At 46.6% G+C, this 17,925-nt stretch overlaps 1 protein-coding gene across 1 annotated transcript; it reads left to right on the forward strand.

Moving 5' to 3' along the window:
- The first annotated feature begins 3,637 nt into the window (after positions 1 to 3,637).
- Positions 3,638 to 11,629, forward strand: CKAP4 (cytoskeleton associated protein 4). The gene is made up of 2 exons (XM_065679747.1): positions 3,638 to 4,076; positions 8,522 to 11,629. Exons 1-2 carry the CDS (start codon positions 3,720 to 3,722, stop codon positions 9,848 to 9,850), a joined length of 1,686 nt encoding a protein of 561 aa, XP_065535819.1. The 5' UTR covers positions 3,638 to 3,719; the 3' UTR covers positions 9,851 to 11,629.
- Positions 11,630 to 17,925: the final 6,296 nt, after the last annotated feature.

The raw sequence follows: 17,925 nt of genomic DNA on the forward strand, positions 1-17,925 counted from the left end.
TAAGCTCTCTGAAATAAACAAATTCAAAGGTGGGTCTCAAGGTACTGCTACAAATCTTGGCCCTTCTAGCCCCTTCCTAAGAGAAATCTGAGATCCCCTTTATCACATTTACAAAGTGTGAGACAGCTAAGGCTGTGGCTGGATGTTCGCTGTGGAAACTGTTGTCCTAGCCTTCCCAGGGTGCTTCAGTTACTGATGAAGATTTCTACTCCCATGGTACTGAGGTGGACAGAGTACTGAAGGTTCCTCAGCCGTTTCAGTGCAAGCCTCCTTCTTCTGTCAGCTCCAGCCACCTCTGGGATTTATTCAAGACAACCTCTTGACCCTGTGCAAGCTCTCCACTATGTGGGACTATCATGGTCAGTGCAATCAGCTAAGCAAGTTTTGCTTTGGTGTCTGTACCTGCAGTCACTTCAGCATCATCTCCAGATAGTAACTTTTGGCTTCAGGTCTGTAGAAGGTCAAGGCCAAGGTCATTTGGTGTTTAAACACAAGTGTGCTGACAAAATGCCTGAGACATTCAACTATAAATTCTGCTTCTATTACCCATGCTGGTAGTTACTGCCTAGAACACCACGTACAAGCTAAACAGTTCAGTTCCTCTTAAACCTTGCCGGAAGTATTGAATGGAACTGGATTTGCTTGTCTGACGTCAGGAGCTGTGATACTGCCTAGGTAAAGACTGTTGTCTCTAAAGAATACTCAACCTAAAATTTAGTTAAAAATAAAGCCTATAATATGTACTGGGAATCAAATGAACGACCAAGAAAAGAAAATGTCTCCCAAGACAAAACCTGATTGGATTTCTTGCTGTAATCAAACAGAGAAACAGATACATTAGCACCTGAGGCTTTTCTCTTGCAAGGAGTTACGGCTTGCACAGTAATGTGCTGAACTTCACTTGTGCAGTGCCTCTTGGCAAGCAATGCATTTCCGTGTAACATAAAAGCACAAGAAGGAAATAAATCAAATTAACATCAGCAGTTCAGCAGCCCAGGCATAGAACTGGAACGAGCTTGTTGCTAGTAACATTTTCTTTCATGTCTTAGAGACACCAAAGCAACACACGTAAGATCTCTGCCCAGAAGCCCCTGTAGAGCTTTAAAGCATTATTTTCATTCATTGATTCTGTGTCTTGAACAAAATTTTCTTTTATCCCCCACAGATATTTAATACGGTCAAATATTAACAGATAGAAACATGAGTAAAGACTTTTTGTTGTAGAAGTTAGCTTTAGCTAGAAAGATACACATTAAAATACAGCAGAAGAGTAACATGTCTGAGGGAGAAACCAATAGCCAAGAACTTTTCATTGCATTGTTCTTAAAAACACAAACACCAAATCCTTTTGAAACTACCACATTTGCTACTAGTTGTCTAGCAGTTGTTTGCATTTAGCCCAGGTCTAGAGCCATTATTACTCTGCATGACCCCCTGAGAATGTGAGACAGAGGCAGTAATAGAAGTCTACTGTGTAAGTATCTGGTCTTCATAATTGTAAAAGAAAGGAACAATACAGGACCAGCTTTACTTTGTTCATTGATCATCTTGTAGTGAAAGGCAGTTTTCAAAAATACTGGCAAGTCCATCCTGATACCCTAGCTACATGGGCACTTCATTACAACACTGTCCTAGGTCCAGAATCCTGGGTCCAAGACCCTCATGGAAACTGTCAGCAACAAGTCTCCACCTGATTGCGAGCTCTCTTCTACTAACACTGAAATAGCAATTTGCAGTACGCATCTCACTCTGAATCTTCAGGCAACTCACGAAACGGGAGTAAGCGCTGCTTCCAACTTCAAAGGAAGCAGCAACCAGGACATCAGCACAAGGGACTCAAGAAGGGAAGAAGGCATGGGGGGCTCAAGAGCTGAAGAAGGCCAAGCAAATACAAGTGCAATGCACTTGTATTTGTACTCAGCTAGTATGTGAGTCTGTATTGCTGTTGCCTGCAAGGTACCCAGTGAAGTTAAAAGAGAATATGCCCCAGTCCTTTCTTGTGAAAATTAGGACTCACTTTGCGAATTGTAACCCATAGTTAGAAAAAACAGACACACACACTTTGGCCTTGTGCTCTGTGTGTGTGGACAACTTGATATCAAAGGTGACAAAAAGTCCATCTCTCTAAGCTATCAGTGACATAGTGACCTGGCAGAGCAGTTGTATGTCTTACTGGACAACAGTCACTATGTTAACCTCTTCATTTAGGACTAAAGAACAAAAAAGGGGTACAATCCTGCTGAACTCAAGGCAATTTTTTTAAAATTTAAGGCTTTTTCTGGGCTGTCACCTGTCCTATAGTCTAGCCAAAGTTGTAGGCAGGCAGCAGAAAGGCACTTAGGTTGTATTTTTTTCAAGTTTCCACAATCAAGCAAGTACATTATAACAGTTTAAGGTACAACTACTCAGTTTCTGAAGAGTTTAAGGAGGTCTTTGTCATGCTGAAAAAATTTATGGATTTTTAACAGTTTTCAAGTTATTCCTATGTATCTCCCTTCCACCCAAACACGGCTGTACAGCATATTCCCTACCACTTTCCTCCATGAAGAGTACCTACCGCCAGCCCTCTATTACCAGCGCCCTAAAACCATAGCCTCAAGTCCACCCAGTTCCTTGGTGGAACTTGCATAAGGATCCTGTATTACAGTATCAGATGCAATTCTCCCCTCCCATAGGATCGTTTAATTAATCCGGTGCACAGCAGACCATTTCCTCCACCAATGCCTTATCCCATCCCTTTATTCTGCTTTATTCTGCTTTATTCTTTCCTCCACAGTTCTTTCCTTGGCGACATATCCAAATCAGTCTGCTCCCACCTCCCTCTAATCTGGCTTCATACCAGCATAAAAACTGAGAGACAAAGACGGTGGGATGGCTGTGCTTGGCACCTTGGCAGGCCCCGGCTGTAGCTCATGGTGCAGGAGGAAGCCTGCTCATCCTTTCCTTCCATGTGTCGGGACAGGCTCTGTTGGGATGCAGCAGACTCGTGTCGACGTGGTGAGGCAAAAGAGCATGCTGGGAGCGCCAAGGCTCCGTAGGGAGTTTGAGTGCTGAGTTCCCATCTTCGAGAGTGTCCTCACACAAAGCACTCTGCGAAACCGGTGGGAATTCGTGTGGGGCCAGCACTGCTGCCAGTCAAGGCAGCTGTTGTGTCCCTTAGGGACCAGCCTTATGCCAAGTCCCTGCTCTGCAGGCACAGAAACAAGGATGCGGATGGAGAAAACAACTTCTCTGTGCCTTGCTCTTGGAGCTTGCTCTGTGTGCCGAAATCACAACCAAGCAAAACAGGAGTTGCATGAAGCCACTAAAACTACCCGGCAGCGGGACCGGGATGGGCTTGAGGACACCCGCGGCTGTGACAAGGGAGGGCCCGGCGCAATCCGCTGTGAGGCCTGCGGGCTGGGTCCCGCCGGCAGCCGGAGAGGCCGCGATCGGGTCTGCCAGCCCGGGTCGGGTCGGGTCGGGTCGGGTCGGGCCGGGCCGGGCCGGACCGCCCTCCGCTGTGCCCCCCGCTCCGCCGTCCCGCTGCCTCCCTCCGTACGGGCCCGGGGCCGGCCCCGTGTGCGTGGCGGCACCCCAGGGCGGGGGCCGGGGCGGGGCGGGGAGCGGAGCGCGGCGCTGCCCGGGCCGGCGCCCCCGCCCTCCCTCTTTCCCTCTCGCCATCCCTCCCTCCCTTTCCTCCGCTCCCGCTCCGCGTACGGCGGTGGCGGCGTCCCGCCATGTCGTCCGCCAAGCACCGCGGCGCTAAGGGGGGCAGCCCGCCCGCCGCCGCCGCCAACGACAAGAGCGCGCAGCCCGGCGGCGCCGAGGAGCCGGCGGCTAAGAAACCGCCGGCGGCATCCCACGGCCGGGGCGGCAGGGCCGCCGGCGGGGGCGGAGGGAGCCGCTCCGGCGCTGGCCCCCGCCGCGGCTGGGCGCTGCTGCTGGGCGCCGCAGTGGTGCTGGGCGCCGCGCTGCCCGCCGGCTGGTACGTGCGGCAGCTGCGGGAGGAGGTCGGGAGGAGCGCCCGGGAGCGGGAGGCCTCCGGCCGGCAGCGGCAGGAGCTGGCCGCCACCCTGGACGCCGTGGTGCAGAAGGTAGCGCGGCGCCGGGCATCGCTGGGAGGCGGGCGGGGTACCCTGCGGAGTAGCTCCGCGGCGGCGGGGAGCGGCGGGGTCACCCCTTAAAAAAGCAGCCACGCAGCTGTGGGACAGCCCGGCTTGCGGGAGAGCAGAGGTGTCCCGCACCGCACGGCTTCCACTTCTCCCCCTCCGTGAAGATGCTTTCATGGCATTAGAGGGACAAATCGAGCCTGGGCCTGCGCTTGCAAACGTGGCCTCGTAAAGAGAGAATCCCTGGCAGGGAGCAGAGCGCAGCGAGGGGCCGGGCCGGGGCGGGACCTGAGGGGTAGCCCACAGTGGCGGCCCGCTGCCCAGCTCGCTCCTCCAGGGCTTGGGCGCGAAGCCATTTTAGGCAGCGCAGGCAGCACGCTTACGCTGGCAGCTGTGCGGAGGAGCCGCAGTTCGAGAGCCTGCTGACGGTGGGTCCGCATCTTCGACGCTCGCCAGTCACTTGAAGCCGAGCGTGGCAGATGGGCTGCTCTTTGTGGCCGCGTCGAGCGGGCAGGTGTGTGCACTGGCGTGGCAGTGCGGTGGGACGTGGCACCATCCTGCCTCTGAAAACAAAACGTGTGCCAGCTTCACCAAACAGCAGAGACCACGCCAGAAACGCTGCGCCTGCAGTACCCTGCCTGCCACATTCCTGCTGCTACCTGTGGTCGAGGGAACAACGCTCTCCGTGTCCATGGCAGGCCAGGGCCGTGGAAGAGCTGACAAGCTGTTGGCAAAGGGTGCGGCTCAAATGTAGTGAAAGATGCTGGTTTCCCTAATTTTTTCTCTCTCGGGCCTCATTAGCCCCCGAGCTACAGTTTCACAAACAGCACTGTCCATCTGGATGTGCTTTGGGGTGCCTAAAACCTTTAAAAAATGGCGTCTGTGAGGGCGTATCATCAACATGTAATCAAGCTCCTGTCTGGGGAGTAGGTAAATTGGTTGGAAAGTGGTATGTAAAGTTATGAGGGAATCAGATCAAAGAAAAGGAAATTCTTGTCTCAGCTTGACTGCTTGCTGTGCAGATTCCCTGTATCCCTCCGGGCTGGTGGTGAGGGGACAGGGTGGTTGGGACAGGCGCTAGCAGAGATCCTCTGACTGGTCTGTGGTGCTCCCTGAAGTGAGGCAGCCCGCACACGTGGAGTTCGTAGGGTCAGCGTTGGTGTTCCTTCTCCCGTACAAGTAGGAAAGGGAAAACTCACATGAGGGGTGAAAAGGGTTGTAAAATTCAGGGCTGTAGTGTTTCTGAAGCTAATTTTAAATCCTGGGGATTTTACTCACTGATGATCGGATCATGATTTGAACTAGTGAGGGTTGTTGGTTTTTACCTGTTTTTTAAGGCATTTTTACAGACTCTTTGTGGGAAGGAAGGAATTGCAATGTCAAGGCGTGCAGGACCCAAGGTTACAATGCGTGAGCATGGAATGCAGATGAATGTGCAGTATATATATATAAGTCTTTGCTATATATAAGCATAGGAATTGTTACATTTTGCTGCCTCCCATCTCCATGTCATTGCAGAAAATCATAGGTATATCTGACATGCTCAAGGAGACAGGTATGTAACCAATGTTTATAAATAGTTGGTTTCAAAGAGAACTGAAACTTTATTTGCCTGTGTATAGCAGGTGGCTGATGTAAGACATACATACAAGTAAGGCAGAAATGGCAGGGGAAAGAGATTACACAGATTTTCAGTGTAACCCTTGAAAGCTTTGCTTGCTTTGGTTTGATGTCTTAACAAAAGAATGGACTTGCTGCAGAGGAGACCAGGCTGCTGTCACTGCTTTCCGAAAGTGCAGGGTTCTGCAGAGTGCCATCAGTGCAGGCTGCCATCTGGAACTGGCTTTGTCCTTCAGCCTTTTTATTGCAGAGAGCTCCCATCAGGAGTGTTATGTGCACTCATCTGCTTTACACATCAGCAGGAGAAAGGAAATGATGTGGAAGTTTAGTCTTGAATATAGCCCAGTTCTCTGAGAGGCCAAGGTCGTTTGGTGTTTAAACAGAAGGTAGTATGACCAGTTAGAGAAGTCACAGGTGTTAGCTATAGATACATTTTTATGTGCTGTTTATGCTGTGAAACCTTTCAAGGGCTATGGTCTCAAACCTTACCAGCCTTGGACACCAAACGCACAAACTCACACATAGGTGCACATGCAAACCAACTGTGTAGTGAATACAAACTACTATTCTGAAGTTGCAGTTTTACCCCTCATCTGCAAGGGGTTTGCTTTGGGTCCTGGTGGCTCTTGGTTAGGACAGGTCAGATTAGAAGCTGGTCTAATTTGAAGACTCCAGTCCATTTTATAATGGCAGAGCTCTCTGACCTTCATGTGGCTGGCCCAGTGGGAAGTATAGGAGAATAGCTTCAGGTTCCAACATGAGCATTGTCCAAATGCAGTGGAGGAGCTGGTATAAAGTACTTCCACTGAGGAGGAGTGGGATTCATCTCTGGCAAACATACAGCAGCAGAGACCTTCTGGCCTTTGGAGAGTTCTCCTGGCCATTTCTGATGCTTTTTCTTAGACTAATAAGTGAAGATAGTTAATTGCAAATATGAATCCAGTGATTTGGTTGAATGTGTCAAAGAAAAATTCTGTCATAAGAGGGAGAGGAGACCTTTGCTGTGCTCTTAGATTTCTGATGTCCATTCATAGTGACACAGAAAAAGGTCTGTGTGGAGAAAAATCGGAATAAATGAAAGCTAAGGCTTTCATAATGAAAATGAGGTTTGTAAGTCATTGTAATGGCTGGTGCACTGCTGCTATACATATGGCAGTATTATCTGCTCCCCCCCGCTTGCTTCTAGTTTCGTATTTGAGCACTAGAGAATACAAGCATAGGGAATGTAAAGACGTTACAGACCTTTTTACAGAGGGAAGGGGAAAGAAGTCGTCTATATGGGTATTCTTCAAACTGCAGGGATCTATTGGAGTAAGGGTAAATCTCATGGCCAAACCCCACAATCCTTACACAGTATAGACTTCCATGAAAATCAAGGAGGATTTGGCCAGGGATTTAGTCTTGCAAAAATACCTATAAATAATTTAATTTCTAAATAGTAGATCTGTTGGGTTTTTTTGAAAATAATTTCTGGGTTCAGAGTCTGACTGGGAACTGATGGAGCCTCCTCCAGTTATGAAGAAAAAAAAGGAGTTCTGTGTATTTCTTTCTAAGAACATATAAAATATACTTCCTTCTATTTATAAAATAAAACCATCCCTCCAGCTGTGTATCTAATCAGTAAACATGGCAGCCCATGTGGCATGACTGATTAATCTGCCCCTCAGACACAGGGAGTAGCATGAGGCAAGGCAGCATGCATTACTCAGCACTTGCCATCCTGCCAAAGCCTTGAGGTATTTTGTACGTGATGGATTCCTGTTGCAGCCAGTGGGAGTTCTTACACTGCTTTGCAAAGTTTAAAAAAGTACAATCCCCACACGCACACGAGATTTCTCCGCAGTCTGAGACTGATACTCAGTGTGGCCCCTAAATGAAGTAATGTGTGCTTCTCTAGCCTGGATATTACCTTTAATTGTAAGAGTAAACCAATGTGGAGGTGTCGTGGTCACTCACCCCTTGCCTTTTCCCCTCCTGCTGCTACTAAAACCAGCTGTAAAGATAGGGTTTTTTAACTGGACCTCCATGATCCAGTGGTAACAGCCCTCTGTATTAACCTAAGATAGATGCGAGTCAGTCCCCTTGGCAGCTGCTATGGCTTTGTTCTCTGCCTGTGCACATATACATTCACTAAAAGCATGTGAGTGTATGAATAATGAGGTACTAAGTATTGAGAACATTAAAGCCTTTCTATGTTTTTTATCTTAAAAAATAGCTAACAAGAAAAATCTGTGTCTCGGTGTATAGGAAATGTCACTACTCCCATTCCCCAGCCATTCCCACCTCCCCTTTCCCCTTAGTTTTTCCTGTTATTCTTTCTTGTCTACTGTGAAACTTCTTTCATGTTCATGAATTGGCCTTGGGTATTACTGCTTGCTAACTTCTAATGCCAGCTTTTCTGTATTCAGAAGCTGATGCCAGATGGTTTTTGTTTGTTTGCTTTCCCCCCCTCCCTTTCCTCCCTTGTGGACTTGCAGCTTGTAAAACCAGGCATCATATAGGGGAGGGATGGCTCAGGGGCATGGATGCAAACTCAAGAGGCTCAAATTTGATTTTTACACGTGCATTTCCTGGATCATCTGTGGCAGGTCAGTGAGGCCAAGGATCCTCAGCAGAAGGTGAATTTCTCTATGTAGCTGTAAGGCTGTAGATGATGGGCTTTTTGTGCCTCCTGTATCCATTCACCATAGGGTCACCTTGGGTAGAGAGCATGAAGGATTGCAAGGTGGTCATCTCATATAGTAACAAGGGCCATAAGGACACAAAGGGTGAGGATGAAATTGTGTTAACCATGTGTATTTCTGTTTTAGGTGCGTTCCCTTCAAGCCACATTTGGAGAATTTGAGTCCATGATGAAAATAGCTCAGCAGAAGCAGGAGGTGACTGAGAAGGCTGTTAAACAAGGGGAGAGTGAAATAAACCGCATCAGTGAAGTGCTTCAAAAGCTGCAAAATGAAATATTGAAAGACTTGTCTGATGGCATCCACATGGTGAAGGATGCAAGGGAACGAGACTTCACATCTCTGGAAAACACAGTTGAAGAGAGACTAACAGAGCTAACCAAGTCTATAAATGATAACATTGCTGTATTCACCGAAGTCCAGCAAAGGAGCCAAGATGAAATCAACAATATGAAAGCAAAGGTTGATTCACTAGAGGAGGCAGATGTGTATAAACATGAAATTAAGGTGCTAAAAGATGCTTTTGATGAGATGCAAGCAGCCATGAAAACCAAAGAAAAGGACATAGAGTCCTTGAAGAGTACAATAGACTCCATGGAGTCGGATGTGTATACTGAAGTGAAAGAGCTAGTCAACCTCAAACAAGAACATGAGAAATTCAAAGAGGCTGCAGACACTGAACACCTTTCATTAAAAGCTTTACAGGAGAAAGTTCTGAGAGCTGAGGATTCTATTTTGCATCTCCCTAGTGACATTAAAAGACTCGATGAAGATTTGCTGCAAGTTAAAGCTGACCTCAACAAATGGGAAGAAAATGAGCTCTTCAGAAAAGCATTAGAAACTTTTGGGAAGAACACTGAAGGACTGGAGTCTCGATTGAGACACATAGAAGACAGCCTGGAGTCTCTAACTTCTGCTGCTGTTCAAAACAGTGAAAACATGCGATCCTTTCTTTCTAAGGAGGCAGAATATAAGAATAAGCTCAGTACCCTAGAACAAAGCATTGCTGCTCTTCAGGGAATCTCAGACATGGACTTAACTTCAGTCACAGATGTTCTGAAAAATCTTGGTGAATCACAGACCTCGCTGTACAATGACGTGGAGAACTTGAGGAGGAGCATCAGTGAACTGCCATCCTCCGGTGCTCTTCAGGATGTCCAGAAGCAAATCAGTACTTTGTTGGATCAAGGGAATCTCCAGGGTGAAGCACAGCCTCAAGGCTATCTTGAAAAGTTTTCTTCTGTGGAAGGCTCTGTAGATGAACTGAGATCCTCTGTCAGCCAGGTTGATTCCGATTTGAAAATGATAAGAACTGCAGTGGATAGTTTAGTCTCCTACTCGGTGAAAATTGAAAACAATGAGAACAACTTGGAGTCTGTGAAGAGCTCAGTAGATGACCTGAGGAATGACCTGGAAAGGTTGTTTGTGAAAGTAGAAAAAATCCATGAAAAAGTTTAGGCAGCGATGCTCCTTGTGCAGATAATGGATTAAGGAGAATAGCTTTTGTATGCCCAGTTTTTTACTCTTTTTAAAAGCAATTTGATACCTCCAAAGAGAATAAGAATACTTTAATAATAGAGACGGTTCTGCTTATTTCCCTTATTTCTCTTTTGTGTAGTGTTTTTGGTTGGTTTGTGGTTGTTCATGTTATTTTAATTTCCAGAAAACAAGAGTTTAGTTGCGGGTTGAGTTTCTATCAAGCTGTACGGCTGTAGCTGTAGTGGTGTAACTGAGGCACTACAGCCTCATTAGCATGGACGTATTTAATGGCATGAAGGTTTTTCACCAGCATGGGCGTATTTCATGACACAAAGGTGTTTCACACTATGACACTAGATACCCCACACAGAAAAGCTACAACTTCTGGTATGAAAAGCATACTTCTGTACGCACTGGCAATTTTACTAGTATGTTTTGGTTTAAGAAACACATGAACAAAACTACATCCATATATTAAGCTGTTTAGAGCAGTAAACCTGAAGTGTGGACCAGGTTTGAAGCAACTTACCTGTTTCCACAGTTTGGGATTCAGCCATGTGGTCAGTTTACCAGGTGTCAGCTGAGCTGTAGTATATTTCTGTGTGTCCTTAATCTGTATCAAGGAGTTAACAAGGAGCCCCCTCAACACAAAGGAAGGTTTGAGCTAAGTGGCATTGCCTGGGACCAAGACCTAAGAAAGGTATTTCACCACATGGCTGGAGAGATTCATTCTCTGTGATCACAGGCGTCTTTGGAGCATCTTCAGCTGCTGGTGCCGATCAGTGCTTAGAAGGATCATCTGAAGGGTGAGATAACTTTCAAGAGGGTACAGTAATATTTTTGTCATATTTTTAGACTGTTTCCACGATGAGGATGTGTCTCTTCTGGAAAGGCCTAATACAGGGTAATACAGGGTTTTCTGTAAAAGCTGTCACAAATTTGAACAAGGAAAGAGAAGGACCAAAAATGCACCTTGTGTTCCAAGTATAGCAAGCATGCTAACAATAACAATACACTCCAAAACACACAAAGGGGAAGATCACTGTGAAATCAGCAGAATTGCTCTAAGGCATATACATTTCCAGGTTTTCACACAGCTGACAGTAACCTGAACTCTTGTTATGTATTCAGGACTTGGTGCCTGATTGTCACCATCGTTGTCCCCAGGTGTCTGCCTGCAGCACTGGTAGCAAAGGATCCTTCTAGGAACTGGCTGAGAGTGAGGAAAAAGTGTTGTAGTTCTCTAGATGCTCATTTAAAACCCAGTTTTTCATCGAGCTTTCTTGGGTTTCTATCTTTCTGGAAAGGAGTTCCAATATCCCTCCTTTTTAAAGTTTACTTTTGAAGTTTATCCAAAGATCTGGTAAAGGAGTCTGCACACAGATACCTTGGAAATGCATTGTGGGCATCATCCCACCTCAGCCTGTGCTAGCCAGATCCGTGACTATGTTAGAACAATTCCTTAAAACATCACCTTCCAGAAGTGGTGTGCTTATGGGAACAGCACAGGTGAAAAGGAGTTCTCCTAGGTAAATATTGAACCATATCCAGAGTTGTTCCCACTGTAAACAGGAAAGAATCGCTGGCAGAGAAAGAGGGAGCCATGGCATTAAGGTAATTTGTCGCTGTCGGAACTGCACTGTTCATTGTTGACTTCTGAAGTTCTTGAACAATGTTGGTTAGGTTACTGTGAAATGAACTGTATGGCTTACTTGCGGTATTTTTAATACATAATAAACATTTGGAATATTCTTTGCACCTTTTTTATCTGATGGCTACTTAATGTGTTTCCCAGGATGCTTCCAGTGAGGTTACAGGAAAGGGCCTGGGTGAAGCCCTGTACTTGTTCTCAGCTTTCGTAAGGGAATGTGGGGGCACTCTTCATCTGTTGTAGTTACAGGTGAGCTTGTGAAAATGGGGTTTGAGTCAGCTTAAGGCAGTGGTGTTGACTTCCAGGCTCAGAAGCCCAACATGGTACTTGTGATACGTGAAATAAGTGATTTATGCAGTGAATGAATGCTGTTGGACACTGCCAGCGATGCCTTGGTAAGACGTCAATTCCCGAAGCATGCAGAATAGAAATAATGTGCAGAAAGGACCTATGTCATCTCTCCAGAGTGGCAGCTGCTTTTGCATAGTTTGGAATGCTGGATTGCAAGGCACATAAACTGTTTCAGTCTGCATGATAGATGACTGTCATTCAGAAGTTTGGGAAAGGATGATTTTAGGAGTATGGGCATCATCACATCCGTAGCAATTTGTGAGGCCAAATTCATAGAAGTAGGCAATCCCTGTTATTAGACTACCTACCATCTAAAAGATTTGATAGAACCTGTTGACAGCAAGGTGGTCATGAGCATGTAGTAGGCTTTAAAGGGTAGTAGCTGCATGATGAGGGAACTTGGAGGGTGTAAAGCCAGCAGTGCAGCTGGGCTATATTTGATCCCATCTTAGAGTTGAAGAAGTCATTATACCAAGGCACTGTGGACTTGATCACATTTGAAAGAACTTTGCCCAAATAGCTGTGCCAGCAAACATGACGGAGATAAATCTTGTGTTGTGCAAGGGCTTCTCCCAGTTGCGCATCAACTGCTGCCTCAAGTGAAATAACCTGTAAGAGGAAGAAGAGTTTCTGGGAGCCTAAAGGTGGTTTAGTGATGTCGTCTTTTTACCATCTTGTTTGACGTAACTCGGTAGTGTAAATAAAGCTGTGGAGAAATTAAATGATCACAGTAAAAGAAGCTTTCTGAGATGTACAGACACTAGCCTAAAAATACCCGGTGTGGGTCATCAGTTCTGCTCGGTAATGCCAAGGGCAGTTTGTCCCGTTTGGAGCCCTTCGAGAAAGCTGAGGCTGAGCTGGAGAGCATGTCAAGGAGGAGGGTGATGCTGAGAGGTAAAATGTTCTAGAATGAAAGAGAATCATAGGATCAGCCAGGTTGGAAAAGACCTTCAAGATCATCAAGTCCAACCATTACCCCAGCACTGCCAAGTCTACTGCTAAACCGTGTCAGTGCTTGGGAGCATGTCGTGACAGGGACAGGGAAGGAGGTGCCAGTGCTGGTCTGTGTACCCCAGCAGCCATGGGCAGCGGCATGGCTAGGGAGGACATGCGGGAAGATCATGAGGGGAGAGGAAGGGCAGTCATGGGGCTGTGAGAAGCGCCCACGAGGGGTGATCGTGAGGGAAGACGAGGGGCAGCCATGACGAGTAGGAGCAGAAGCTATACAGTGTGTGCCACTAGGGGGGGTGGATGAGGGCTGGCTGTCAGTGGAGATCGTGAGGGGAGACCGGTTTGCCCTTAGTTTAGTGGCGGTCTTGGCAGTCCAGGGCAATGGTTGGACTCGATCTTACAGGTCTTTTCCAGTCTAGCTGATTCTATGTCACTGAGGTCCTCATCTACGCTTCGGGGACAGTGACTCCACCATTCCCCACGCAGCCTGTTCCGGGGCCTGATCACGCTCTCTGTGAGGAAATTTTTCCTCATATCCAATCTAAACCTCCCCTGGCGCAGCTTGAGGCTGTTCCCTCTTGTCCTGTCACTTGTTACTTGGGAGTAGAGACCGACCCCGCCTCTCTCCATCCTCCTTTCAGGCAGCTGTAGAGAGCGCCGAGGTCCCCCCGAGTAAGCACCGCCGTTCCCCAGCCGTTCCTCATAAGGCGGGCACGAGCAGTTGAACTACCGGGCTGCTCACATTCCAAGGAGGCGGAGGGAGCGCTCAGAGGAAAGGACCACAAACGGCCCCCAGCGCCCGACCGGGACTTGCCGGGAATACCGGCGGGCGCCCCCTCGTGGCGGCAGCGCGGCGCGGCAGGGCAGCGGCGGCTCCGTGGGGGCTGTCCTTTCGTCCGTCCGACCCCCGGCCCCGGCGCTATGCCTTCCGCCTCCTGCTCGCAAAGGCGCCGCTGCCCCGCCATGTCCCTTCTGGTCCCGCAGCGGCGTGGGCTCGTGTGCCCTGCTTGATGCTCTCCTCATGCGGTATCGCCCCCCTGAAAAGCGCCTTCAGCCAGCGCTGGGCTGACTCTAGGAGCAAGTGCTACCTATGCTGCCCAGTTAGCCGTTTGGGTAATAAGTGGCCCCTCGCCCAGTTCTTGTGCCATCATCTATAAATGTTTAGGGAGGGGGAGGCTGTGATGAGTGTTTTGGGTTTGGTTTTAGTGCCAGCTGTATATGATATGTAGCACAAAGAGATAGATACTCATCCTTCCTGGTCCTCTTGAGTGCTCACACATTGCTGTTACCTTGCCCTTTCTGCAGATGTTTCAGTCATTGTGATTCTCTCCCAACCATGAGCAGATAGATACCAGTGTCAGAGATGCAGAGACAGAGTATTTACCTGCAGGACTTTGCCAGTGCTTATTTATAATTCTGGCATGAGACGGTGCAACAGCATACAGAGCAATCCCTTTTGCCAAGAACCCATTTGGCCTAATGCTGACCAAGGATGCTCAAAAAGCAGTTCTGCCTTGGACACCAAAGCAAAAAGTGCATTTTCTTCTTGCTCACATAGCAAAACCTCTCTAGAATCTCTAATATACAATATGTTGCAAGCTCCCTATATAATGTTATCTTCTCAGTAGTGATTGATTGCTCATGCACTGAGAAAGCAAACTCGGAAATTTCTTTTTAAGAGCAGCGCTTGATGATTCCTGCATTTATAATGCAAATACTAAACCCCAGAGCTATTCAGAGTTAATGCAGCATCACAGTAGTAGCCAGCTAGGCCTCAGACAAAGAGATCCCTGAACTCTGCTTTGTTTTATATTGGAGCTTATGGAGCAGGTGTTCCTTTGGCTGCTGCAGATACACAAACATCTCTAAATCTTTTCCAAGACAATGCTATCTAGATGCTGAGCTTAGCATTTGGACTGAATCTTCTCTCAAGTGATTCCAGTTTCACTGTGAGAGGAATAAAAGCCAAAGAGGTAATGTCTCATTTTATGACATATCCTGTTTAGAAATAAATGGTTTTGATTTAATACTTATTGCGCAGTTGACTCCTGTGCCCTGTATCCTGGTGTCCATCCACAGTTCTAGAGGAAGAATCTAGTTCAAATAAGGCCGGCTTTGTTCCATTCAGAAAGATTTTCCTTTGGCACAGTCCATGTCAAATTCCTGCGGATAATCCTTTCCTGTCAATACTGCTTAGGTTGGGGTTGGGATGGAGTCCTACAGCTATGAGTCAGGATGGAAAACATAACAAGTGGAGAAAGAATCAGGGTTACCTTGAAACTTCCAATTTTTTTTAGTGCTTCGACTTTCAAACAAAGTGCTGATGTTTTCTTTTCCCTTCACGTCTTCATTTGTACCAACTTCCCGTCAATATTTACATGTCAGGGGGGATGCAGAATATGATGCTTAAATATTATTTGCTTTACAGCAATAATCTGAAGAGGATAACCACTGCAGAGCCACCTGTTTGGAGAGAGCACTGCAAAAGACTTGAAGCCTGTAAAGTGAAAACAGTGAAGTCTTAAAGGAAAGTTTCCAACCAGATGGGAAACATAGAAATTACAGAGCGACAAGGGTCCTGATCCAGATCCCACTGAAGCCAGTAGCTACACTCCCCTTTCCTTTCCTGGTACAAAATCAAGGCCAAAGCACTTTGCCCAAAGCCACACAGAAAATGTGTAATGTATCCAGTGATGATTTCCAGTACCTAAAGCTCCAAAAATCCTCTCCTCTGAGTGCATGAGACCTATTTACCAGAACACCTAACAGATCTTCCCATATTGAGTGAGCCTTTCCTTTCTAAAGTCTCCTTCTTGGGGTCTGGATGCAGCAGTGTAAGAACATTATCAGAGGAGGTAGTATTGGCTTGTAAGGTTTATGGTTTAAACAAATATGGTTTGTGGTGTTGGGGAAGCAGGCTGGGCCCCAGGGCATACTTTCTACCTGTTTCTGTCCAAAAAATTGGAAACACTAATAGTATAGACAGCCCAATGCTCATCATTAAGCTCCAGAGCAAACACTGAACTGAGGGACAAACTTCTCAGTGCTATTGCTTCCAGCTGCTTGGGGTTTCAGGCAGAGCAGCTACACTGGTACACATCCAGCTGACGCTTTCAGAGATCCCATCACAACCCTCAGCTCTAGAAACGAGGAATGTTGACTGATCTGAATGTAGCACTGTTATTCCTACATCATGCATATAACACCATCACCCACTGGTTCAAATCCTTGCTATAGGTGCTGGATGAGAAGACTTATGTAGGCATCTATCCCCTCGAATGGTCTGGGTACCACTCTACCAATGGGATATTTTGCAGGATTAAATGTGGACTCCAAACCCTCCATTCTGATAAATTTTGCCCCATCCCCATACCAGATTTCTAACATCATACATTCAGGTCTGAAGATGGTATTGTTCTTAGCACTTTCATTAAGTACTGCACATTCTTAGGATGGTTTCTAAGAGAGGGAAAATCCCCTCAGTTCCATCTAATGTGTTTAACATTTGCAAAAAGATATGCAAGAAAACAGCAGCTTTTTCATTGAGGAAGGAGATATCTGTATTGCTAAAAATAGCCCTACTAAGCTTTTGTGAACATGAGATTGATGGAAGGATAATTAACATTTGCTGGAGTCTGAATCCTCTCAGATAATTAACTGAGGTGATAATAACCTCTTAGACCCTTGAAAAATGCTTCTGTACTTGAATGCATTCCGTGATTAAACGGCATTACAGCATCCCAGAAGAATGTCACAGCCTTCCAGTGAACCTTCCAGGTTGGGGGCAGGATCGGAAAAAGCCCTGTACCCTCTTCCTAAGTCCTTGGGGTTTAAAAGCTGCAGCAGGATGACTCCTCCTACTTTGGGTTCAGGGGAGCCTCCTTTGACTAAGCCAGGCCAGGACACTGTAGGGCCTTCTGTATGTATTATCGCACATGCACTTTTGGGTTATCCTTTAACAACAGCATGGGGAAAAATCTGCATAGTCACGTAAGAGACTACCTGCCAAAGGAGCTGATCAACCAAAGACAAAGACGAGGTGTGCTAAAGCAACGTGGCACACAGCAGAGAGAGCAACCAGTCTAGTTGGCTGGTGGCAACCACTGCACCTGTTATAACATTAACTTCTAGGTATTTCTGCCCCTTCCCTTCCCTGTCTTCTGTAATATCACATCTTTCCAAGGCCCATGGACATGGATAGCTCCTTCTTTGTCAATTTCCACAGTCATTGGATGAATTATGTGTAGGATCAGAATAGGGAAGAATTCAGTTGCAAGGCAAAATTTGCAAGGATCAAAGGATGCCTACTGCTTTCCAGCTTCTGGTCCCATTACGTATTTTCCAGGGTTTGGGGAGCTTTATTAGTTTACAACTTTTTCCAGGGCAAAGAATCTTCTATTTCTTCTGCCCATTCTCCCAGGAAGAATGTCATATTAATATCTTAGTGTCCTGCCCCTTGCAGCCTGCATGCTGACTCTCTGCCTAACACAGGTCAGTAATGCAGCTCTTGTGCATGTGGAGGTCTGCCCCCAAACCTCAAACAGTGGGTGTAAAAGCTTAATATATTCAAGAGTCCTACTACATTGTCCTTTGTCAGATCTTGATTTACCTCCAGGTGCCTTCGCAAAGCTCTTCAGTTTCCTTAGATTTGCTATTCTGCATTCATTAGAACTGGTAGAATTTACTGCTTTACCTATAAAATTAACTCGGTAACAGAGCTGCTGTTTCAAATGGTTGCACAGAGCTAAATCCCTGTTTGTGAAAGTATTTGAACTATAAAAAGAAGCAAATCTATTAAAAAGAGGTGTTGTAATGCTATTTATTGTTCCTTTCAATTTCTCTCATGTCACTGTAACAGAAAGTTATCCTATGCCTGCAGAGCAATGAAATAAATCTAAGAACTTCACTGCACAATCCAAGTTCAGGACTAGGTGTGCTTTTCTGCATTGGCAAAAGAGAAGCACACTCAGGAAAGATGCACTGCAGCAAGTGAAATTCAGTGTTTGCGTTTTTGTCTGAACTGTTAGCACCAGACAGGTAGTTAATGAATATAGCCCTGATTTCAGCGTTTCCTGGATGGAATGTGGGGACAAGTTTGTCT

The sequence above is a fragment of the Lathamus discolor genome, chromosome 1, assembly GCF_037157495.1.
Source record: "Lathamus discolor isolate bLatDis1 chromosome 1, bLatDis1.hap1, whole genome shotgun sequence".
NCBI lineage: Eukaryota > Metazoa > Chordata > Aves > Psittaciformes > Psittacidae > Lathamus > Lathamus discolor.